This window comes from Chanodichthys erythropterus, chromosome 17 (assembly GCF_024489055.1).
Source record: "Chanodichthys erythropterus isolate Z2021 chromosome 17, ASM2448905v1, whole genome shotgun sequence".
Classification (NCBI taxonomy): domain Eukaryota; kingdom Metazoa; phylum Chordata; class Actinopteri; order Cypriniformes; family Xenocyprididae; genus Chanodichthys; species Chanodichthys erythropterus.
In genome coordinates this window covers 21,255,555-21,282,564 of record NC_090237.1, presented here as the reverse complement: position 1 = coordinate 21,282,564, position 27,010 = coordinate 21,255,555, and the positions used below count along the sequence as shown (strand labels likewise).

Sequence of the window (27,010 nt, the reverse complement as noted above, 5' to 3'; positions counted from 1 at the left end):
ATATATATGTTCATGTCATTTTCATAGGCATAACTGGGTCACATGAAATCTCTTTGACTTTTCTGTTTGATCAAACATGGAATATGCATGATCATACACATTTCCTTGTTATGAATTACAAAATAAGCCACATGATGAGATATGTGAAAATGTGATCAATTTCACTGCTAAATTTGCAGAAATATTCGTAGTAAAGATGGAGGCACTCCTAGACACATACTGAGAAGTCCTGTGCTTAAGGTCACATGGCCTGTTTAAGTGGAGACTTCAGGGATAGGGGGCATGCATGAGCTGTAAAGGAGCCAAGAAGTCATATTCCATGTGAGGAGTTCAGAGAGCCATAAATTACAGGTATGATTTAGAATATCCCGCTTAAGCACAAGGGGCATTAGCTATCATCAGCCAAGCACAGCATACTTTTTATGTATTGTTCCACATCGGCAGATTCATGCCAACTGTGCAACTTTCTTTGATCCATCAAAAATGCACACAAGCTCTTGTCCAATTACGAGGGAGAGGATCTGTAAAAGAAACTCAGCAGGAATGTGAAGAGTGTCCTCCACTTAATCAGCGGCGCCGCTGCTTTACTGACCCTCCCGACAGCACTTTCCAGTTGTTCAGAGGTTTATCATCCCTTCCCTTACAAGCAAAATGATGCCATTTATTATGCTTTTTAACATTCAAAGCACTGTAGATGATAATTTGATTTCCGGATCTGTTAGCATACCCTGAAACTCCAAAAGCATTTTTTATTCACCCTCATGTACAGCACAAACCTGCTTTTTCTTTAAGTTAATCCCATCAGCTCTCACTTCAGCCACCCCCTACCCCCTCACTTTGACACATAAAAGGAGGTGTAGGCCTACATTATATGACCTAGTTTTGGAGGAAAACATAAAAGAAAGCTCATTTTCAAAAACAGGCTTGCATTCTTCTCCCTGCTTTGAGTATTAAAACCCCTCGTGCTCTGCTGTCTGTCACCAAAATATGTCTGCATGTCATTTTTGAGCTTTTAAAAACTAAAGTATTTAGATGCGAGTGAGAAAAAGGTGAGGGAATAGTATTTCTCTCCTCCGTTTCCTGAGAAGAAGCAACCCTGTAGGCCCGAGGCAGGTTGTTCTTTGTTGCAGAGTGTCTCTTTCTTCCAGAATACCTTTTTACAGGCCACTGATCTGTCTTGATGTTGGCCCCAGTGATGCACGAGGTCATCTCGGTCCTATCACTTCCTCTCACATCTATGTCACTGCAACCGGCAGGAATTAAGGTCATGACTCAGGGCCCAGCAGAAAAAAATTTAGGTCAACAGCAAGGTTTAGTCAGCCAAAGACAAGGTTCTATGTACAACAAACATACTCTCAACGGATTCCTCCTAACTTACTTTTTTGCATGTATGATACCGTTTTTGTGCAGCCAGAGGTCAAGCACAGGTCCTACACTACTAGAGACATAAATTAAGACAATATAGTAAGGAAAAAAAAAACCTTTGCAAGACAAACGACAGGTTTATTCTGATTGTGCATTTCAGAACTTTATTCAAAATCTGTGCAAGTAAACACCCAAATGAAATGTATTTTTTTAGAAATAATGATACACAATAATACTCAAATGTATTGCAGTTAGCCTGCATCAAAACAATATTTCAAAACCAATAGAAGTCTTTGAAGAATCAGTGAAATCCATCTTTGTACTGTACAGTACGGAACATGATTGTTTACCTGTTTGTTTGGTTTTCTCCTTGTAAAAAATAAAATTGAGTAAAAACAAAATAAATATCTTCATATGCACATTTGTTTCAAAAGTTCAAACATTTTGCCCGGTGGTCTATTTCTCATGACAAACATACAGATCACATTTTTGTATTGGGCTCCATGACAAAATATATATATATATATATATAGATATATATATGCTTAAGACTTTGAATTTCCCCATGTCCAGTAATACATAGGAACCTTCTCATGCATCTGCATGCAACAGGCAGCAGTGTACTCTTAAATATCTGACATAACACAAGATATTGCAGAACAGATTATCATAGTTTAATCAGGAGACACATGCAAAAGAAGGACAAAAATCATCCTCTAAAGTACATATTCACATGGCATTTACTTTGAAGTCTCTTTAAGAAATTTCAAAACTAAAATGCTTTTCATTCATACAAAATAGCTGTCTTTCATAAAGATTATGCTATGTACATAAATATAGTTTATAACGAGTCTTTAAATTGATGAAAAACAACATGTCAAATGTAAGACTGTAAAACATCACATGAGCAAACATTTTTATGGGAATGGCCTTAATATCACAAACACTCCCTTTATTAGATCAACATGTCTATATTAACATGACGGACAGCTGAAATTGGGCTGATTTGTCTCAAGTCGATGCAACAATATCTTGCATAATAGAACAACATTTTATGACATGCTAATACCAAGACCTGTTCATAAAATACACAAATACAAAACATATGAGGAAAAAAAAAGCAGTCATTTGTAGTAACTCTTGTGATTTTCATTCATCATCTTCTAGAGTATTGTAAAAATCCATTGCTGTCTTGACAGGTAAATGCTGAGAATGCAGAATAAAGAATAAAGCACATCACAACATTGTTTTCAATGGGAGAGAGGGAGAAATTAAAGAGGAGATAAACACTTCACATACCATATAGATATCAAGACACCATGTTTTAATACTGATGGATTCATATTCCATATTATCCAAACATGAAGATATACAGCTTTAAAACTGCTGTTAGTTTATCTGAACAATACATAACCAATGAGAGATGCCTATATTTTTTTAAAAGGCAACCGGTTTCATTTATTTCAATGTATAAATACGGTGACATTTAAAGCCTTCCAGGCAAAGACAAAAGTAACAATACATAGTTATTTCTTCATTTCAGCATGGTAAATTGAAGAATATTCACTAACAACTGCTGAGGCACAATCTGTTTATACAGATTGTCATGTGCATTGTTGCATCATAACTCACTGCCTGAGGCCAAAAGTCTAACGTGTGGAAAACGGAGTGGGAACTGATATTGTTACAAATACATGAGGGCAAATCTGTCACACACCTTTCAGAAAACTTGTTTCCATTACTGTTTAGAATGTAAGAGAGAAATCAGCCAGAAAGTAGTGCTTAATCAAATGAACTTTGGTTTCATGGTCTTTTTGTGAACTAAATGACATGTAATTCAAGGGAAAAATGTGAGATGCCTCAATAGAAACAAAAGTAGCAATCAGGTAAGTTGAGAGAATAAACACATTTCTAGTTCAAGCACAGATGCTGGTTCACAGTCTCAAAACTAGTATTTCTTCAATGACCCGTTTAGCCGTGGTGAGACACAACTAAGTGTTCCATTGTAATTCTGTGAATTTTGTTTCAAAGTTCAAAGGCCTCAGTATTACCCGACGACTCGTTTTTGACCTTTGTCTGCATTTGTCCCGAGCCTGCCTCCAGTCCCTCCCCCTCTTTAACCAGTTGTGCATTGCTCCTCTGGAGCATATAATACAAAATAGGGTTAGTCTTGGTAAATCGAGGTGAGTCCGGCCCATACTTTTGTGTTTGATCATCTCCATTAACCATCCTTGCAGGGCCCTTCAAATCCTTCATGATGCTGTAATCGATTTTTGACCTTGCAGGCTCCTGCTGTGTAATATGGGGAGAATCTTGCCTTTGAATGCTTGCTTTTTTAGAAGATGCATTGCTGGGGCTCAGGCTCTGGTGAAAGTTTTGAAGCTCACCTTCATTACATGGTTGCTTGATTGTATTCCCATTCAGCACAGCATGTGACGGTGAACTAAATGTACCCCTGGGCTGAGACAATTCTTTCAAGCAGTTGTCTGAAAGAAGCAGCTGCTTTAGAACATTGAAACTTCGGTTTTCGTTAGACTCATTTGGTGGAAACTTAGCTGGTGGACTGTCTGCCTCTGGGGGGCTAGATGGGTCTCTGGCCTCTCTAGTCTCCCTGGTCTCTAGATCTCCGGCAGCAAAACAACTACTGTTGTCTTCTTCTATGATACCAGAATGTTCCAAATCCCTGGCCTGGTGACTCGAGGAGTTATGATATTCTAGTTCTATCGAAAATTTCCGCTTCTTTGGGATTGTTGGTCCCTGGGTTTCAACTGATTCTTCTTTGACACAACCCTTGTTTAGGTCCTCTAATTTGTTCGGCTGAAGGTTTTTGTTGGGTCGTTTCTTTAGAAGATGACAGAGAAGACCATCTCTGGTGGGAGCCTCTGGGGACAGTGGTTCTTGCTTGATGTTTTTGTGAGAATGATAACTGCTTTTTCTAGGCTCCAACACTGAATTCTGGCATTGCTTTGACATTTTGTTATGGTCATATGTATGACCCTCATCAACTGGCTCAGTTTTTATTGTAATATCCAAAGGAGGACCATTTGCTTGGCCTATTGCCTGATGTGTTCGTTTCTCCACAGATTTGGCCTTGCCATGTTCTCGTTTTCGTTTACTGCCTACTTTTTCATTCTGAGGAGCATTGCCCAAAAGAAGCTGAAGAACTGTACGTCTTTCAAGCAGATTCTCAATTTCTGAGACATGCTGTGCTGCTTCAGGCACAGTTGAAGTTTTTGCCTTGGCCTCTTCCCACAGTGGGTTATTTATCTGAATTGGCGAAGTGAGTCTTTCAAGTAAAGTTGGAGGATGGTTAACTTTCAGCTCTTGGGTCATGAGTTTGATAGGGGGTAAAGGTGCCTTCGCTGCAGGAGAAACATCAGGGTTTTGTTTTCCACACTGAGCTAAATTCTGTAACAATTTGCTAGCACTAAAGGCAGGTTCTTTTACTCTTACATCACTTGTAGATTGTTTTGCTTTACAAAGATCCAAGGGGACAGACTGAGAATGGGGAGACCCATAATGTGTATATGGAGATGCACTGCTGTTGGAGTCTCGGCTTTGGGAGTATGTTGGCAAAGGTTTGGGACTTCTACAACTTAATCCACAGTGGCCACTAAGTTCACTTGTGTCTTTACACCTAGCTGTACTGAAAACACTCTGGCTACTTGTAGATGCACTAGTGACCTTAGGGATTACATCTCGCAGCAAATCTGGATTATCCAGACCTTTGTTTGCTCTCTCGTTATTTTTGTGATCCAAGAGCAACTGTAATAGAGTGACCTTGTGATGAGGTTTCATCTCTGAACATGCATCCACCTCCCGGTGATCTGTGCTAACTCTGACAGGTGGACTCTCAGGCTTCCACCTATTTAACGAAGACTCTGGGACCAGTACAGGTGAGGAAGAAGTAGATGCTGGTGTTTGTACATTTGTTCTGCTCTTCAAAGAAAGGTCAATAGGAGAGCAACTAGAGTAAGTGCTCTCAGCATCACTACTGTCTTTTGTGAGACTGCTGTCAGGGTTTGAGTGCTCGCTGTCTGAAAAAAGTGGAGAGGCCAGAGTTCCAAAGGTACAGAGGTCATCTTTCAAGTGACCCTGCCCATTAATTCGTTGTGAGGTGTTGTGACTGTTGAGAAGCTGAAGTAGGAGACTGCTGCAGTTCTGTGATGGTCTGCCCTGTTTCTCAAAAGGTCGACGCTCTCTAAAGCGATGTCCTGTTCGCATGGAACCTTCCGTCCTTCTTTGCCCTGAAGTTAGGCTTGGACTCTGTCTGCTGGAGCTTGTTGACATTTGTGAAGGTATTCCGTTCTTGGTGTGTAAGAGGCTTAGTCCATGATTCTGGCTGGAAGTTGTAGGTTGTTTATCTTGTGTCTGCTGTGTGGCCATGGCTGACAGTCTTTCACTGGCTGATCGTCCAGAGAGTTGGGTTTTCAGGGCATGTTCTCGTGAGTACTGTTGCAGGTGGGCCTCACTGGAGAGCAAAAGAGCCAGTTGACTGCATGCCACACTTGGTTTGGGAGATGGAGCAGGGCTTGATCTAATGTTTACCAGGTTTGCCACGGCTTTTAGGCGCTCGGTACAAGATAGAGACTCAGGAGATGGGGAGGGAGTACTGTTCTGCAGCGCCTTAGGAGATTCTGAAAAACTTTCCTGGCTAGACCGTCGATGTTGATAAGGCACATTGTTGCTGTGATTCTGCATTTTGCTCTTGCTCACTAACCCTTTGAGATGGCTCGAGGCAGGTCTGTGGCAGGGTACATCTGCCCTGTCCTCTTGTGCAGGCTTGCTTATCTGGCATGGGGCATCAGGTGGCCTCAAGCCTTGAATAATCTGCTGTGGCAGGGTCACATTTTGAAGTCGAGAACTGAAAGATTGCAGCAAACTAGCTAGAAGTGTACTCTCTCCTTTATCCTGGGAGGAGCCATTCTGGCCACTGTGGTGGTCTTCACTTTGCCCATTGAGTGAAACGGAGGGTGCTGTCCTCCGTTGACTCTCACTCTCTGTCCAGGCCTCTGAGTTCAGTAGACGAGCCTTTCTGAGGTGCTGTGAGGCTCCACAGTGGGAATTTGTTCGGTTCTGCTCCTGTCGAGTGCCATGATTAGGCTGTGCATGCTCTGTCCCATCCTTGTTCCTCTGCTCTTGGCTTCCACTCTGTGTTGCTGCCGCACCCTGTCCTCCTGCTACCTGATGCATGAGTAAGCCTTCCAGATATGTTAATACAGCAGAATCCTGGTGTGTTTCAGGGCCAGGCTCTTCCCCATGAGTCATGTTCAATACTATAGTCCTTTGTATGTTTGGCCACTACAATAGAGGGGAAAATCGTTCTGTTATGTTTTTCCAAGAGACCTTACAGTTTTTAGCTTCCAAACCTTGGTCTTTAGGTAAAAGAAAGGTCTAATGTAGCTTCACAAGCCATTCCCCCATACAGGAGGCAAGAGCTAAGCATGACTGTTTTTTATAATCATGTTTGCCATTGTTACGAAAAGTACAGGATCATAATGCAGTCAGTCTTGTGGGATTCCATGGCACTGAATCTGTACTTCAAAGCTCAAGGGTTGTGGATAAAAATCACTGCCACATCTGTCCACAAGGGCTGCTGGTGACTGTCCTGCACAAGAGAGAGAGAAACATGAATTATTAAAATTATTAGCTTACCTCACATCACTACTAAAATGCACACCACACATTATTGTATTCAACAATTAGAGTTAGAATGACATATCTAACAATTAGAATCATATTTAGCATGTCATATGTTGATCAGTTTTAGAGGCAAAAGACATTGTAAACGTGACTAAACAAGGTTATTTATGATGAAAAATGAAAATGATATGCAAGCAAGGCCAAAAAAATCCAAATGCAAGTGTTTTGACAGCCATTTCACATGCAAAAAGGTCATGACCAAAGATGGGCCTCACTCATATACTGAAAGATTCATTCAAGACTCATTCTCTCCCATTACAGCAATTACAATCTATGTTTCTTGCCTGAGTTTTTTTTTCCTTCTCCGGACTCTAAGCAGTAGGAATTAGCTTGCTGAATCTCATTAAAACTGAATACACACAGCTTTTAAGACTACTTGATTGATTTGACTGATATTAGGTAAAAAAAAACAACAAAAAAAACAAAGCATAGTATCCTGTAGAGGATTAAATGTTTTGACAGAATTCTTGCCAAGATAGACCCACAGAACTGCCAGTTAAGAACTCAATTCTTTGTAAGACAACAACAGACAGCTAACAGGTACTTGGGAACGGTCTTTCCATATCATCTATAATCACTGACAGGTTTAGAAATTAAACAGGGCTCAAAGAAAAAAATGCCACAGAAAGTGCAAAAAAAAAATGCAGTCAAAAAAAAATCTCTTAACTTATTGCTGATTTGCAGCAAACATTTAGGCTACTTCATTTTTCTAGTTGCTTTGACAGACCAGTTAATCGCTTATAGGTTTAAAGAAATAGCTAAAATTTCTTGTGATCAGACACCTGTGTAATGTATCTCCCTCTCATGCAGTTAGTGTCAGTGCCTGGAGAAGAAACACCCATATGATCCAACCGAGTCCTTCACTTCCATGTCACCACAGTTGCTCTCACTACATTATCTCATAATATACCACCTCTGGATCACACAGTGCCATTGGCTCTGTAGAATGACACGCTTATGTATATGTGGAAGCCTGCTAAACACTAAACTCACCACACAACTCACTGACGTACAGTGAAAGTAACACACAAGACTCTACACCAGTACCAAAATAATGTCCACACATAAGAAAATGAAAACATAAATTGAGATGGAACTGTAAGCACTTAACCATGGAATGCACACAAGACTGACCTTATCAGTGCTCTATGATCAGAGTGAAGGTCAATGGCTATGGTTGATTTGTTCTGCTAATAATTGGCACCTCTGGTTGTTCTACTTTGCTAGGGCTGACAGGGAGTGGACAGTACAGGATGACCTTATCAAGATATCGGTCACAGAGATGTCAGAGTGACAGGCCTGAGAAACTACTATGCCACCACACTAAATACCTCTAATTTGGAATAAAGCTACTGCTAGAGACAAAATACTGAATGTAAGTCTTAGTGAGACTTTATGAGATATATGGTATGGGATAATACTTTTTGTCAAAGAAATAGTTGAGGAATTCTATGGCAATTGGTTGGAAGGTGAATCAGATTGCGAAAATTAAAGTTTTGTCCGCTCTTGACCGAGCGTTATATCAAATGTGGCAAAGAGTGGAAGAGGGAAATTGATTTGGGCCAACAACAACAACACTTCATCCTATACTTCTGTCAATAGGCCACTGTTGTCCTAATCCAATGAAAAGTGGAAACACAATACAGACAACTCCTCCACCCTGTTAAACAGATAAACAATTACTTTAACATAGGAAGATATAATTAGTATCCTACATTTTAAAAAAGAAATTATATTTAAAGAACAGTGCAAAAAAAAAAAAAAAAAAAAAAAAAAAGAATAACTGTAAGAAGTGATTATAGTAGCCCATCTTTGACAAAAACTTAGTTATATATAAGTCAGTGTCAGTTCTATTTAGGGGTTTGTCATCACAATATTATCACCATCAATGCAGGTTGAAGACGCTCCTGAATGAGTTACCTGAGAAATAAAAGTCCCTGTAAAATGAGTGGCCTGATAATAAATGGAGAAGATCTGATATCTGGACTGGATCCCTCATTTCTCAACTGCAAGTTTGGAAGATTAATTGACCCCCCAAAAAATACCAGATCATAAATTACATCCACAGTCCAGAAACTGTAATCCATTTAGGCTATTTAAAATGCATGATGAGGCAAAAGGAGCAAAACCTGCTGCATGCCCCGTTTGAAGTCAAGGTCATTTCCCCCGCTGGGGCTGTTTGAGTTGATGCAACAGCTGGCATCCATACAAAGCATTAGGTCCTAATAAAAAGCGACAAAGCTGCCCTTGCGATGTGCACTCGTACCTGGCGTCTAGCTCATTTGTTCTCTAAATAAAAAGGAATCTCGGACATAGTTGTGCCTCTACAACTGCTAAGTTGTTGTTATCCTCTGGGTTGCACACATAGGCACAAAAGCCTGTGGAACTACAACAACACATTCCTAAGATAGCGTTGGGTGACTCAGTCAATCAGGGCCATGCATCATTCAAACTAGGTCACTGTGACCTACTTCCAAACAAGCATTATGGGCATCACGCATTGACATTTCCCAGCTGGGGCAAACCCCTTTAGTTAGGGCTTTGCCAAGTGCAATCTCTGACTCCTAGTAAAAGCATGGTCTGACCTACATTATGATGACCCTATGATGAGCTACACTTTCACATGGGCAAGCACGGGGCAATACCAGCATGTTTTAGCCAAGCTGAAGGAACCCTTTCCCAAGTAGACAGCAGAAATATAAACAGGGGCCCCTGCGTGTACCGTCACAAGACTACAAACATAATTCCAGAGTCCTGACACAAGTAATAGTCTTGACCTTAGACTTGTAGATTTATATGACGGCAGAGTAATGTTAACAGGAACACTTAGAGAAGACCAAGCTGGTTCATCTTCGACTACAGAATAATATGTATCTTTGTCGGTTCTCTTTCAGCCCAAAAACAAATGACATACAGCAGTGATACTGAGTGCGCTAAAGCTCGTCAAGGAAAAAAAATTTAATTACTGCCCACAACCAGGAAATGAGAACAAACAAAATATTTGTACTCTTAATTGACTGTGGTAAATGGCCCAGTTTCCGGGGTTGGAAATTAGTGAGCATGGGAATCAGCCTGTGAAAAACAGATCATAAAAATACCAAAAAACACTAAGTACTTTGCAGGAAGTTTTTGGCTGTGTGAACTTGTACCCAACCTTCAGAAAGCTGTGACCTTTTTTAGACTCCACACAGGGAAAAGAACAAATTTGCATTTGTGGACGTTGTGAGAAAAAGGATGATAAAAACTAATGGCTATACAGCGAGAGCCCATGGCTCTTTAAAAGTCACCCTTCGCCCTAACTCAAAAGATCATGTTTATCAGGATCATAGTTTATGCCAGTCATTATGTAAACAGCTCTGACCAAGTATAGCATATCGACTGACAGTGCTGCAAAGTGCAACTGTATTTGCAAAATCAAACACAAAAAGTGCATGACAAAATAAACAGAAGTCACATGGTGCGGACTAAAGTGCAATAGCCTATATCAGTAATCTGAAAGTCCAAATCGAGAGGGAACCAATGAGATTTTTTATTATAAATAAAATAAACATACACTGCACCGTTGCCTTAAGGGTCAGATGAAGGGACAGCATGTGCGTCATGAACCTCATGTCATCTCCTTGAGTCTTTTGAGATAACTAAGCAATGACCTCATCCAATACAGACAGCTTCCACTTTTTCCAGGATGTGATCTCATTACAAGTCACTGGCAGTACATGGTATATGTCAGGCACGATGAGCGTAGAGATTGGCCCACCCTAAATATTTTTAAAATCTCATCAGATTTTCAAAATTTGAGAGACCAAAAGATGACAATAATAAATTTAGCAGTTTTGTTTCTATTGTGTGTGGATTGCTACAATGTGGCCAGGAAAGCAGACCACACACTAACAAATTACATTCACCAACAATCAGAGTCACAGATGGGAAATCTCGCAAAATCTCTTGTGGTTAAACGTGACTTTAGAGTAAACAAACATGGTGGACGACGGGTAAGAAGAAATGGCGATGATAGTGCTTGGACTGCTTTTTACAGAAAAATTTGCAGAAAAAAGAAAAAGGTTTGGATGAAGTCGTGTTATGCTTCAGTCTTCTGTCACTGCTTCGTTCCACGTGGCAATCTACAGAGTGCGTGTGAGTTTGTCTCTGGGTTCCCATCACACAACAGGACTTCTGATCATAAATATTCAACATGCTGGATATTTGAGATCTGCACAGATTCAATCACTCTTATCACAACCTCACACCACAGGAAAATCTGATAAAAAAATCTGTAGAACCATCAAGATATTCAGGACTTTACCTAGGATTGTTGGAAAGGGTGAATTTGGGCCCAAAATCGCCCCGATTATCTTGTAGTGTGTGGGTGCCCTGGGCCAGTGGTTCTCAACCTTTTTGGGCAAATTCCAATTGGAAGTGAGCATCCCTATGCCCTACTCACTCTGAAGTGAGGACTTTTGAGGGAGCAGGGCACTTGTGTGTCATAACTGTTTGGAATTTGTCCTTTGTCTCAAAGGCCCACCACTGTCCACAACAATATTCATGACCCCACCATTTTTCCATTTATTTGTAATTTACTGGATAAAAAAAGAAAAAGTCACATCGTCCCAAAGTCGATGGGGTTTTTTAAATAGATTTTTGGTTAAATGCCTGAAATAAGGTCTGTGGTTAAATAAAGCTAAATAATTTTTCGTGTTTATTCTACAATTAAAATATCTCAGTTATACCCCAGTTACGTGTTTGTGACGAGCAGGGCGGGTGAGAGCCGTGAGGGAACGGCACGAGGCCGGTGACGTGAGTGATAATGAGCGTCTCTCACGGAGGAGCTCCGGAGGCATAAAAGGAGGAGCGACTACAGTGAAGGATTATTTTATTTTTTATTATGTTTGTGTGGCCGGCAGACGTCCGCGAGGGTCTGCCGGCATTACTTTCGTTTTGTTTGTGTATTTTGAGATTAAAGTTTGTTGAATGTTCGCCGGTTCCCGCCTCCTTCCCACACCTACTGACCTCATTACATTGGTGCCGAAACCCGGGAGGAAGGAGGGACATGCTGTCGGAGAGCCCTCGCTGCTGAGGGGGATCGCGGTGCTGCGGAGTTCGGGCAGCGCGGGAGTGAAGACCGCAAGAGGCTGCCCGAGGCGGTGGTGCTGGAGCCTAGTGAAAGGTGGGACGGAGACCCGGATGCCGTGCTCCTGGGACAAGGTGGGGTGGCTGCCATCCAAGAGGGAGCGGAGGAGTCGCCGCCGTTCGACGTGGGCCGGAGCCTGCTGCCGTCCGCCATAAAGGGGAGGAGCAGGGAATGGGGGACTCGCTGCTGGCTGCCCTCAGTCGGGCCGTCCACCGAGCGTCCAGTAAGCGCAGTACCCCCCGGCCTGCGAGTGGCGTTGGGGGCATGTGACGAGCAGGCCTGCGAGGCGTGCCGGCCTCGAGTCTCTCACGGAGGAGCTCCGGAGGCATAAAAGGAGGAGCGACGAGAGAGGACCAGGCCTGGACTTTATTTTATGTTTTATTATGTTTGTGTGGCTGGCAGACGTCCGCGGTTCCCGCCTCCTTCTTCCCACATCTACTGACCTCGTTACAGTGTTTTTTAAGCATGTCTTGAAAAAGGCTGCTGCGGCTAAATTGGCTTAATTTGACAATATATTTGTACTCCTGTAAACTATTCAACTCAAACTTTAGAACTTGTAGATTTTAAATAAATATTAAAAAAGAGCTGTCACTGGCTTAATGAAGTCGTGCAACCCTGGTTTAGCCTAACTTCAGCCTTTTACTTCTAGTGATTGCATTTAGGCATCAAGACTTATAAAATGTAATCTTTATGAGCAAAATGTGCAAGAATCCTAAACTTTTGTTTTTCACAGAGCTTATTTTCTGCAATAATCCAAAAGCCCATGGAGAAAAAAAATCTTGTTGTTTTGTCGAGGTAACCAGGGTGATGCTAACTTTTGGGTTGGCCAACAAAATTACATCATCATAGCAGCACTCTGTGAAGATACTGATATGGCTGGAGACTTCATGATGTTAAATATATTTCAATGATTTCTTTGTGGAAAACTTTTTAAATGAGTAGAAAATACTTAAAAAAAAAAAAAAACTTAAACTTAAAGGATTAGTCCACTTTCAAATAAAATTTCTCTCATACTTTACTCACCCCCATTTCATCCAAGATGTTCATGTCTTTCTTTCTTCAGTCGAAAGGAAATTAAGGTTTTTGATGAAAACATTCCAGGATTATTCTCCTTATAGTGACTTCAATGGCCTCCAATTGGTTGAAGGTCAAAATGACAGTTTCAGTGCAGCTTCAAAGGGCTTTAAACAATACCAGACAAGGAATAAGGGTCTTATCTAGTGAAACGATCGGTCATTTTAGAAAAAAAAATGTAAATTTATATGCTTTATATAAACAAATGATCGCTTTTGTAAGTGCTTCCGCTTTCCGTATTCTTCAAAAAGCTTACACTGGCGTTGGTAACTGGTGCTGCGTTTGTTTTGTAAGTAGAATAGTGAAGGCGTAGGACATACAGCGTAAACTTTTAGAAGAATACAGAAATACGGTTTTGGCAGAAGCACTTACAAAGGCGATCATTTGTTTATATAAAGCATATACATTTACATTTTTTTTTTTTTAAATGACCGATCGTTTCGCTAGATAACCTTTATTCCTCATCTGGTATTGTTTAAAGCCCTTTGAAGCTGCACTGAAACTGTAATTTTGACCTTCAACCGTCTTAAGGCCATTGAAGTCCACTATAAGGAGAAAAATCCTGGAATGTTTTCATCAAAAACCTTCATTTCTTTTTGACTGAAGAAAAAAAAAGACGTGGACATCTTGGATGACATGGTGGTGAGCAAATTATCAGGAAAATTTTATTTGAAAGTGAACTAATTCTTTAAAAATATCCTATTGGCCTGCAAAAAAAAATGTCATCCCTGCAGCACAGATATGGCTGGAGTGTTCATAAACACATTTAACCTATTTCTTTTAGGGGTTAGAAGTTCATTTTCAACAACCTAAAACCATGGAAACATTTTAAACTTTTCACACAAATGAATCTATAAAAGCAGAAAAATAAGAAAATATTAAGTTATCAAACTCATCAACAACTTCACAAATTCACAAGGGTCCCAACAATGTGGAAGAGATATTTCTGCAATGCCCAAACTCATATACAATATACAATCTTACCTTCTTACGGAGCAGTGACACCAAGAACAGGTACAGTGTAGTAATCAATTTGCTCTACGGGCTGTAAGGCTTTGTCTGAATACTAATACACCTCAACAACATCCTGCCCCTCTCTTCTCTCTCCTTCTGTCTCTCCCTTCTTCTTTCTTTTGGGTTGACACCCTTCAGTGCCCTGGCCCTGACCAGTGAAGGAGGGGGGGCAGCGGCTTGTCCTCTAGGCAGATAACCAAGGCCACTAATCAAGTGTGCGAGCACCCGGGTGGGGGATTAGACACTCGCTCTGAGCAACTCAACACTGAAAGCAGCTAAGTGCGTGCACAACAAGGTCGCCATTAAACCTGTAGTAACCCCGTGGCTGGTCTCTCTCACTCTTTTTCTCGCCCACACACTCTTATGTGTGCCGCAACCACGCCGTCGGTGCGCAGTCACACAATACACACTGACACACACAAGCGTAGCCTCTTCTTTATACACCCTCACGTACTTTCGCGTACACACAGAAAGCCACACGCCCACAGACAGCCCACTCTTTGCCGAATAGGGATAATTCATCATATTTTACAACTGACGGCTTTCTTCCTCAGCTGAGTGATATTGCATCTTGGCAGCGTGACAGAAACAAGGCACCGCCAGCCCTTCTGACAGCCTGCATTTTGTGTCTTAGAAGATGCTGCGCTCTGTCACCGCACACTGGCTTTTATAGTGTGAGAGAGTGTGTGTGTGTGTGTGTGTGGGTAAAGTGGAGCAGAGACTGGTCGTGGCTTCATGACTACTACAGTCCGCTAAGAATGCTAAGCCAAGCTGAAATGCTTCAGCAGACAAGACCTTTACAGCTTGAACTTGCCTTGCAGTGGTTAGTGATAGAATTTCCTCTTTTTTCCACCTTTTTATTAACAGAGGAAAGTCTAACCAATAGCTTTCCAATGTGTGCAGCAAATGATCTGGAAAGGAAAGGGCTCATTTGGATCATTAGTCTGCTGCACATATCCTGTGAAATTCTCAAGGTGCTGGCATTAAGAAAAATACAGTCATTAGCCTAGTGTCTTTAAATACCAGCTGTTGTTTTGCTATTTATACACACAGCTATTTTAACTTTATTTTAAGAGTTTTGTTTTGGCACATTTCAAAGAGAAAAAACGAGAAATGGAACAAAACGAATCTTGTTGCATCAGCAACATGCCGCAGGTATTGAATAAAATAAATAAAAACAAGATTTTTCAAAAATGCTGATAACCGACAGATTTTTTTAAGATGATGATTATACAGTCAAACCAAAAATTATTCAGACATTTTTGATATCTTTATATATTTTTACTAGTGGGTGCAGGACACTATAGTTCATTTATGTAAGTGGGGAAAGCAAAATAAAGCAAACTGTGACATATTATACCCAAAAAATTCTTCATACAGTGGAGTAACCAGTAACCAGACACTTTGACCTGACAATGTTTTGCTTAAGTGTTATCTGACATAATTAAGATAAGTCTTTCAGTTTAACTCTGAGATCTTGTCATATTTTATTATCATTTTTATAAACTATAGTGAATAAACTGTATTAATGAATGAAATGTTCAAGGTGTCTGAATAAATTTTGGTTTGACTGTATATTATAAATCTAATCTATTGTTCTGACTGTTTTTATATGCCAAGTAAGATCAGGCATCAAAACCATGTACAGCACAAAATATATGCACATAGGGCCTAAAATGTATTAAAAATTGGTGTTGGTGAGTATATGAAACCGTATCAGTCACCAGTTGGCCGGTAACATTTCTATGAATTAACAATGCAATGTTGTGAGAACATGAACGTGATCACATGCTCGGAACAGTGCTGTATCATCACGAAAGTTAAAACTTTGTCAATTTAAATATTCAAGTGCAAGAAGAACATCTGAAGCGCGCGCCCATAAAGTTGCACTTCAGATAGCGCGTGAATACTGAATTGAGCTCTCTTTCATGTCTTCTTGCGCTGGTCGGTTATGTCTTAAGTGAACGTAATAGTTGAGAAAGAAAACGCATGTACAGTATCAGTAGCCTATATTGGATCCATGCAGGTCTTAAAGGTGCCGTAGAACTAGGGCTGGGCGATATATCGAATGCTTTTGTCACGCACATTTCGTCAGTAAAGCCGGTTCCCTGATTGCCGCTAAATCGCCATCACCTGCTTTCAAATGGAGCGGCTCTGTCTATTAAATGCCGCTTCATTTGAAAGCAGGTGATGGCGATTTAGCGGTAATCAGGGAACCGGCTTTACTGACAAAATGCGCGTGACAAAAGCATTCGATATATCGCCCAGCCCTACGTAGAACGTCTTTTCAAAATATGTAATATTTTGTAATATATAATAAGTCTAAGGTGTCCCCTGAATGTGTCTGTGAAGTTTCAGCTCAAAATACCCCATAGATTTTTTTTTTATACATTTTTTTTAACTGCCTATTTTGGGGCATCATTAACTATGCACCGATTCAGGTTGCGGCCCCTTTAAATCTTGCGCTCCCTGCCCCCTCCCGAGCTCTCGACTATAATACAGTGCATTTACAAAGTTAACACAACTAATATAACCCTCAAATGGATCTTTACAAGTTGTTCGTCATGCATGCTGCATGCATGGATCGGATCATGTGAGTATAGTATTTATTTGGATGTTTGCATTTGATTCTGAATGAGTTTGCGGCTATGCTCTTTGGCTAACGGCTAATGCTACACTGTTGGAGAGATTTATAAAGAATGAAGTTGTGTTTATGCATTATACAGACTGCAAGTGTTTAAAAATGAAAATAATGACAGTCTTGTCTCCGTGAATACAGTATGAAACGATGGCAACTTTAACCACATTTAACAGTACATTAGCAACATGCTAACGAAATTTAGGAAGACAATTTACAAATATCACTAAAAATATCATGATATCATGGATCATGTCAGTTATTATTGCTCCATCTGCCATTTTTCGCTATTGTTCTTGCTTGCTTACCTAGTCTGATGATTCAGCTGTGCACAGATCCAGACGTTATACTGGCTGCCCTTGTCTAATGCTTGAACATATTAATGATCCCAACTGTTACGTAACAGTCGGTGTTATGTTGAGATTCGCCTGTTCTTTGGAGGTCTTTTAAACAAATGAGATTTATATAAGTAGGGGGAAGCAATGGAGTTTGAAACTCAACGTATGTCTTTTCCATGTACTGAACTCTTGTTATTCCACTATGCCAAAGTAAATTAAATTTTTGATTCTAGGGCACCTTTAAAGTGACAACAGCCTAATTATCCCACTGCTGTCTGTGTCGTTAATGTTAATCAAACAACAAAAGACAAATATAAAAATCCTACACTACTTTTATCTAAATAACTTTTTTTTTTTTTACTTTAATAAAGATGTTTAATTTATACAGTGAAGACTATACATTTGATTACTTTATTCAATTTCTGTACCTGAAGATTGTGAATTTTCACTGGTATCTAAAATGTTGGTGCCACAACTGCCGTTTCATGGCCGGTAAAAAATATTTACAGCCGGTAAAAAAAATTCACCGGCCACAATACTAGGGGGGAGAAAAGTATTCCGTTTGAAGTGGAAAAAATAGGCCACAATATAAGCCTGCTTTAAAATATCCAAATCAGATTGATACAGATAATAATAATAATAATAATAATAAAATAAAAAATGCTAATATTTGAGGATATGGTCACTGATACAAATAAATCTGAGGATGGAAGGATGGAAGGATGGATGGATGGATGGATGGATGGATGGATGGATGGATGGATGGATGGATGGATGGATGGATGGATGGATGGATGGATGGATGGATGGATGGATGGATGGATGGATGGATGGATGGATGGATGGATGGATGGATGGATGGATGGATGGATGGATGGAATTTTAACATCCAAAAATCCCAAAATTTCTACTACTAACATGCATAGGTTACACACACAGATAAGATTTAAGGCACAACAGCATTAGATATATTTTTATCTAATATATCTTTCTGCTGTATATAATTATAAACCCCACCCAGGAGACCATTCTGAGCATAATGAGCATGATTACGAGCCCAGCAGAAGAAAAAACGGATGTAAATGAGAGTGAGAGAATGAAAAATATCACTGCCTCTCCGTCTGATGCTTTCGATCGGTTTGAGAGCTGGGGATTAACACGAAATCTACCGTGCATGCATGCACCCGTGCAAGTGTTATTGAGGATGCAGTGCCACCGGTCTACCCTTGACACATTGACATCAAGCTACTGTCATGTGACACTCTGTCACTGGCCACCTGGCAGATCCTCCACCTTCTCACGACCTCATCCTCCAGTGACCTGAGGCTCTGGGCACGGGCCCGGCCAGTCAGGCCCCTCCCTCTGCTCCCCCTGCTGCGGGAAGGTCGAACGGGTCATCGTGTCCTCATCTGTAATCCGCTGCCATTCGTCAGCAGTTGAGGCCGGAGGAGGCAGCCTCGCTACGAGGGGAGAATGCCCAATTAGGCAGCTGTCACACAAAGCAGAGGCTGCAGAAAGAGAGTGAGAGAGGAGAGGGGAGAAAGAGAGGGGGAGGCCAGGGGGAAAAATCATCCCCTCCTGTTTGTGGAGAGGACAAGCAGCTGCGGGTGCCAATTACAGTGATATGTTAACCATTTCCACCCTAGAGCAGAGGGAGACGGGAGCAAGGCTCTCTAACCCTTACTTTGTTCCCGGAGGAATTCCTCTCGTGGGGTCCGTTTACAACCGCTGTCACATTCGGCTGAGGAACTTGACTCGAATTATAGCACCTCAACTGTTAATAGTGCTTAGCTGGAAAAGCATCCCTATATACCTTCTGCATTTGTGTGCTTGGGTCTGTTAATGATACAGGAATGCATTTAGCAATAGTTCATAGAGGTACTGCTACACATCTACATAATGAAAACAAGACTGTCAATGGAAGCGTCATGGTCATTCATGCCAAGTGGATATTCGATGGAACCACTCAACCTCAGCCTTACTCAAAAATATTTTCCATACAGCGAAAATGAATGGTGATCAAGTTCAAATGTCATTTTAAATATGTGATGTCAAATTAAATTTCACAACAACCAAAAAACAATCAAATAAATAATAATAATAATAATATTAAAAAAAATCCTCAGAATCTTTCACCAGCTCATTTTCATTTGTGTAATATTAACTACCATCTACTTTCACTAAGAGCTAACTATTCAGTGACTTTCAGGAGGTCAATTTATTCCACTTCATTCCTCCGCCCATGACTCTTTGCGCAAATTATGGGTGTAACTTCCGTTAAGATGTAAACAGTCAGTGAAAGCCTTGCTATGAACGCAATAATACGTTTTTTTTTTTTTTTTTTAACTGGGTACATTATTCTACTCACCCTTCAAACATCAAACATTAAAAGGACATTTAAAAGTGTAAAAGCATTAACAAGGTACTTTCAACAGACCATGAATAACCCCAAAAGCGCACTTCCACAGCAATAACGGATGGGTTAAATATCACTGTAGTAATATATATCTGTATTATGTAACTATGTTGCCTTAATCAAATATGTTCATGAACTTCAGCATTGCGTGATACTATTTAAAAGTGATTTCCGCCATTTTGAAAGATAATAAATTGTATTTACCTGTGAAAACAAACATGGAAAGAGACGTGAGGATTTGAGGAGAAACACAAGAGATTCTTTGTGCATTCCAATGAATTATTAATGGGACATATCGTACATTAAATCGGGAGAACAGACCACAAATGTGCAGTATATGTTGTCCTTTTTCATACTGTTACAGCGGAATGCAAAAGAAAATAATCATGAGGAAAAGAACGCAGCGACTGAAAAGAGCTCTTGCCATAGATATTCTTGTTATAACGTTATGTTAAAATACCAAGCGTTACGTTAATCTCATGATGTCTGAAAATAAGACATGAAGGAAACTAAGGGATAAGCGTTATTTGTAGTGCAACCTTATGATTTGAAATGATTCGTTTTAGTCTTTTTGAATGGAAGTACCCCAAACCGGAAGTGTCACCCACAATTCAAAACGCAGTAGGTTCGTCAGGAATAAGGTGGATAGAAAACAGGGAAATCTTTTGAGTTTCTTTTCCATCCCTAGCACAGTTAGGCAAACATCCATTATATCTTAAAGATGTCTTAAGCAGTCAATTTTGTGTTAAACTTGATCATTAAATCTATAATAAAATCATACACCAATCCATAAGTTCATAAGTTTGAGGTCGGTGCTCACTAAGGCTACCTTTTGATCAAAATACAGTAAAATAGTAACATTTTAAAATATTTTAAAACAATATATTCCTGTAATGAAATAAACTCCAGAAAACTAAACTCCAGACTTTAGTGTCACATGATCCTTTAGAAATCATTCTAATATGCTTATTTGGTGTTTAAGCAACACTTCAGTTTTCAACTCTACTGTAAATAATGACTATTAATGTTTGGTCAATGTTTTGTACCATCTGATACTGAACATTACAGAAAACACAGCCGACTACCCTCTCGGGTAAATGATTCTTCTGTTTGTGAACATCTATTTAAGCACCAGGTGAAAATTAATGTAAACTTGTACTTTTACATAATCTTGTTAACTAACTTTTGTTATTACAGAAACGACCCCAGTCTTTTTTAGTGAATTCCTATGAGGCGGAGGGCAGCCCTTAATTAGGAGGGTTAAACTATGTGTCAAACCCCTCAGACAGGTTATGCTGCATGAAAAGATACAACCCAAACTTAAACGCATAAAGAGATAACACAGCTGCAAGCCCAGCCTTTATCAAGACGAAGAGACCAAAGGGGACCATTTTCTTATCCTGCAACTTGTTTAAAGACCTCAGGTTCCTCTTTTCTCTACTGTCACAATCTCCTCCTGTTTCACATGCCCCAGAAAGAACAGGCAAGCACAGTTACCGAATGCTACAAGTTTAATCAGAGATGAATGAGGCGCTGGAAGGGAGAAGGAGCTGACTCGAGGCTGAATAATCGCTCCTTTTCTTAATTAAATGATTGAAGAAAAGCCAGCACATTAAAAGGAAGACAGTGCCTGGGTCCCCTGCCTTTTCCCTAGATGAGAGAGAAGTTATTAACACAGTAAAGTCTCTGCAGTCATCAGAGCCAAATGCATAAGTCTAGAGGAAAGGAGCAGAGAGTTTTCAAGGATGTGACCGGACAGAGTCAACTGTCAACTTAAGACTAGAAGAAACTCCTTGAGTCCTTATAAGAACAAACTTGAAACTGCATCTATTATTGCGAAACTTCAAAATGATTCAATATGCAACCAGTACATCGAAACAATGCAATACCAATGCTGTAATATTTCCAATCTGAGCAATACATTTAATCCCTTATGACCATATGTTTAATTTAAAAGCATGTCAACACACCACGTTATACTACTAAATGGGCAGTAAATCCTTTACAGGCATTTCATCAACATAAAAACAAATCCCTATCTGCCATTTCACTTGTTCATATTTCCAAAGATCCAGGGGTTCATCAAATATAGGTCCTCACGTTAGGGGTGGGCAATATAGACACGATTAACCGGTAGAAATTTGTCAACCAATAGAGATGTTGGACTATCGTCTCTATCGCTGCTCATAGAGCGTGTGAGAACTAAACAGTGCTTTTTGCCGCCGTATTGGGATTGAACCGTTAAATACACATACCTACGTGTCAAAGGGACATGTATTTGCAAGTAATCAGAGTCATTTATGTATTAAGTCAAAATAAACAGATGAAAAAGAACTGAGGAATTGAGAAAAACCTTATTTAAAGCAAAAATACGTATATCATAATATATATCGTTATCATGAAAATAAAATTTCTCATATCGTGATATATGATTTTGGTCATATCGCCCACCCCTACCTCACGTAAGGAATTCTGTGAGGGCTAAAAGTCGACACTGTTAGTGAAACTGGATGTAGATGTGTTGACAAGTTACATAAGCAGGTTTCTTTCATTTTTGTGTCATGGAGGTGCCATGAATAATACACTACCAACCATCTGCTAAATTTAAAAACTCATTCCTGCTAGGTGCCAGCTTTCTTCATGACATTCTTCATGCAATATCAAATGTTAAATGGATGCACCGATTATATATATATATATATATATATATATATATATATATATATATATATATATATATATATAATACATATAATATAACTAATTTAAGAGCAACTTGATTGTAGTTGACACTAGTAATGACATGGTAATCTTATATACTCTATATAAGTGCTTTGAAGTCTAATATAAATACAATGGTATATGAATATGATAATAGTTCTGTACCCTAGTACATAATATACAGTATAGAGTAAAAGTACCACAGATGGTATCACCACACCACTTTTTAGGTTAAATAATAACAAACCACTCTTAAATTAAATCATCATAAAGCCTCGGGAAGCAGCAATACTTTTTCCGATCGTCACTGTAACTCAACATCTAAAATGTGCATTGGCTACCCACAGAGCAGCTAGCGGTAGGCCTCCACAGCACATGGGCTTTTTATGTACCTCCAACTGTCTCTCCTGTGTTCCTGGCCTGCTCTCTTTACTACGGCGCGCTCCCAAAAGAGCTGACGGTACACTTTCCATTGGTTTGACTTAAATAATAATAAGCACTTTTGAAGGACTTGAAAAAGACAAAAGTAATGAACACAACTCAGGAGAGGCAAATCGTTGTCCTGACACAGACGGATGGACATGGCAAGGCCTGTCAGTCCTACAGTTGCTAATTAGCAGAAATGAAGTTGGATTAAAAACTTAATGGGGAGGTGATAACAGTCAAGACACAAAGCTAAACGAGTCAGCAAACCTTTGACAGGCCTGTCTCTTTAAAAGCTACGTTTACACAGTTGTTCTCCCTCCCTCTATCCTCTTGTCCTATTTTCTGTTTTGTTATTTATTAATGAGCGTCAAACAGTAGCAGAAACACTTATGAACAATAACATGTCCTTGTCATGCCTGCCGTTAATCGATGTTCTGTACTTAGAGGGGTTGAATCAGATAGCTTTGGTTGGCTAGTCATCAGCAACTTTGATGCTATGCTAATCAATTAGCATTTATATTTTTTTTTTACAATGATAACTTCGAAGGATGGAAACCTCAAACTTCCTTGAGAGGGGTTTTAGTGTGCTTTGGCATGCTAATAGTAAGGGGAGTAGAAATGATCTGAAAAGTGGTGAGGAAATAATATAAACATTTAGCTTGCCTCATGAATATTAATTGGATGACAAAGATCACTTGCTTGTCCTAACACATTTTCCAAACAGAATTAAGTTGGTGCTAGCCATGATACGATTACCATTTACCAGTTGCATGTTCATTCAACTGGGTGACAGAAGCTTCCAATTGGTTTTAAAAATGTTGTTTAAAGTAATTTGCTACTTCTTTGTAAGAAAAATTGAATCTAAAATTATTCTTTTCTAGCAGTTGAGTCTACAATTCAAGTATTGTTATTGTTAACTAAAACTATTAAAAATGTTTTCAGTAATTGAAATAAAGCTGAAATAAAATGTAAACATTAAATGAATAACTTAAATGAAATTTAGAAATGTTGCCTGAACTGAAATAACTAAGCTGACATGCTAAAATTACTAACTAAAACTGAAATAAAAATAAATTAAAGCTAAATATAAATATTAAAAAGATTCTATAAAATTCTAAAAATGAAAACTAAAAAGTAAAAATAATTCAAACTATTAATAAACACTATATAAGTATATAAATAATACTACAATTACATCGATTGGTCCACAAGTACACATGTGAACAACCATTAAAGGGTTAGTTCACTCAAAAATGATAATAATGTAGTTTATTACCTACCCTCATGCCGTTCTACACCCGTAAGACCTTCGTTCATCTCCGGAACACAAATTAAGATATTTTGATTAGATCCGATGGCTCAGTGAGGCCTCCATAGACAGCAATGCCACTGAAAATCTCAAGATCCATAAAAGGTACTAAAACATATTTAAAACGCCAAAAAAACAAAACAAAATAACGACTTTAACAATATCTCATGATGGTCGAACAGAAAACACTGTTCCGGAGCTTTACGAATCGAATCAGTAGTTCAGAGTACCAAAGTCACGTGATTTCAGCTGTTTTGAAAACAATAGATTCATAAAGCTTCGAAGCATTGTTTTGAAATCGGCCATCACGAGATTTTGTTAAAGTCACTATTTTGTCACTATTCTTGTCACTTTATAATATTAATGTAGAACCACTGAACTTACATGAACTGTTTTAAAATATGTTTTAGTATCTTTCTTGAGATTTTCAGTGGCATTGCTGTCTATGGAGGCCTCACTGAGCCAATGGATTTAATCAAAAATATCTTAATTTGTGCTCCGAAGATGAACAAAGGTCTTACGGGAGTAAAACAACATGAGGGATAAATGACATTATTTTCATTTTTGGGTGAACTAACCCTTTAAGAAATGCTTATGGCAGACATGCTAAACCAGGCTAATAATATAAAGCTTTGTTCTGACGAGTCGATTATGAAAATATGTAGTTTTGGGTAGATCATCAATATACAATATGTCGTAATGTATCTACTTATATTATAACAACAGCATCCGTTTAGCAGAGAATGGAAGCGTATGCCGTCTCAATATCCTGAGTGCTCAGAACTGATCACATAAAAGAACTATAAAGGCTTGAAACGGCACAGAATTTAAAGGTGCATTAATTTCAGAGCCGAGTTTGAGATAACTCATACTTAAGTCAAATAAAACCCCCTGACATGACAAACGGTCCTACCGAGAGGCAGCCAGAGAACAGCATGTCTCAAGTTGTCTGCAAATGGGAGAGATGAGTAAAAACGGCTGAGCAAATGAGGCCCTGGCTGCGCTCACACAGAGCAAAGTGAACTGTTTACTCAGAGCACACAGGGGAAGATGACTTTTACTGCAACCCCATCCTCGCTCCCTCCCTTCCCCCACTCTCTCGCTCAGTAACACACACTCTTCCTCTCTGTCTGTAGTGAGTGAATGTCAGAGGGTGAGTGTGCGTGACCTTGAGTCACGTCAGAAGCACAGCGAGGGTCGTGCTGCCTGCAGGCGTCCTTGAACTGAAGCTGCAAGACAAAAAAAAAAAATCCTTCACGGTACCCTGATAGATATCTCAAATATCCTGCCTTTCTTCAATGGCCGCCTGTGTTATCATTCCCAGTGATGAAAAATTTCATAGAGCCGTGTACCTCTAACCTCACACCACAGTGGAATCGCACAGTTATCTGCTTGTCAAGCCAAAGATATGATTTGCAATATGAAGGCAGTGCATCGTCTACTCTAAGAGATGAAACGGGGGGGGAACAGAAGAATAAGGATGCTTAAAAGGAGGTCAGATAGCTTTTGCACACTGATGTAGCGCTGCACCAATTTGAACGCCATCCATAACAGTCGCATGCCACATGCATGCCATATAAAGCTATTACAAAAGGATGCACATGAATTTTGCAGTGTATCCCTTTCCACCACAAAAATTTTGGCCTAAAAATATTATTTCTGGTTTTCGAAAGAAATTGATCACTTACATCAAATACATCAAAACATCAATCAGATTGATTGGCATTACAAAAAATAAAATAAAAAATGAATTCAAGTACAAAAAGTTGTTAAACTAAAAATAAGTTAATTAAAAATATTGTGTAAAAATATAACATTTAAAAATTCAGCTAAGAAATACAATTTGTATCTTTTTTTCACTAATTAAATATACACCGCTTTATGTAATTACAACTTGCCACCTCAATGCATGGTTGAACTACTCCGAATGCTATTGCATTAACACTTCTTGGATGTCCACCCTTGATAGGGATCTTTTTCTGGCAGGTCAAAAACAGATACATGCAGAGCGTTTACAACGTGAACGATGACAGATTCTCAGAGGCCCGGGCCCCCTTCCGAGGAAGTAGAATTGACCCCCTCGGCAGATGAAACCCAACACCCTGCCAATCGCGGCTCCACTGATACCCAGCTGTTCTTGTCCTGCACTTGGGTGTGCTTTAGCCTGCACAGAGCGGTTTTTAGATTAACCTCAGGAGGGTGATCAGGAGGGGACGGGATTCAGCGTTGTTCACCATCCCAGCCTGGTATGGCTGAAAACATGTTGCCAGATATCTTATCTGAAAATACAACACATGCAGGTTGGCCTGCAAAGCTAAGTTTACACAAGTCAGTGGAATGCTAGGACACATTTGCCTTTCACATCACTCAAGTGCAGGTATATACCGTGACAAATCCTTGTTCTTACCCCTTAATACTCCGTAGGGATATCTGAGAAGAGTGGTATCCATTTCTTATAAGGCAACATGTTGAACAACTGCCAGGGGTCCTGATAAGGACCGAGATGAGGTGACCCTGAGATCAGAGGTTACGTTCATGGGCAAAATGGAAAGGCTGATTAGTTAGCCTGTCTTCTTCTTTAAGACTAAGGTCAACATCACGGGCCATAAGAGGCGATCCAGAGAGCGGGGTGACATGGCTTAAATAAAAAGTAAAGAAATTGAGTAGAATAACAAATAAAAATAACTTTTTATGGAATTATTATTTTTTAAGGCATCTGAGAATTTAAAAAAATATTTATTACATATTTCATATACATTCTTTTATGCATTTTCTCTATGATCAGAATATTAAATGACTATTTAAATTTAAATTTTAATTAAAAAAAGTAATGTTGCTGAATATTAACTCTAAAATACATATAAGTGAAATATAAGCA

The 27,010-nt window shown here is 39.5% G+C and overlaps 1 protein-coding gene across 6 annotated transcripts in view; it reads right to left on the bottom strand.

The window, feature by feature from the left end:
- Positions 1 to 1,504: 1,504 nt before the first annotated feature.
- The window catches only part of nrip1a (nuclear receptor interacting protein 1a), a 41,377-nt gene continuing 15,871 nt past the window's right edge, over positions 1,505 to 27,010 (bottom strand). Inside the window, exons 2-3 of one of the 6 annotated variants that reach the window (XM_067365552.1) lie at positions 18,538 to 18,768; positions 1,505 to 6,973 (exon numbers count right to left, since the gene is read on the bottom strand). In XM_067365552.1, the coding sequence (XP_067221653.1) occupies positions 3,391 to 6,633 (3,243 nt within the window). In that variant the 5' untranslated portion in view covers positions 6,634 to 6,973; positions 18,538 to 18,768 and the 3' untranslated portion in view covers positions 1,505 to 3,390. Of the gene's footprint in view, positions 6,974 to 14,254; positions 14,562 to 18,537; positions 18,769 to 27,010 lie in introns of those variants that run through there. The other 5 variants (XM_067365550.1, XM_067365553.1, XM_067365551.1 and 2 more) reach the window with 5 other exon arrangements.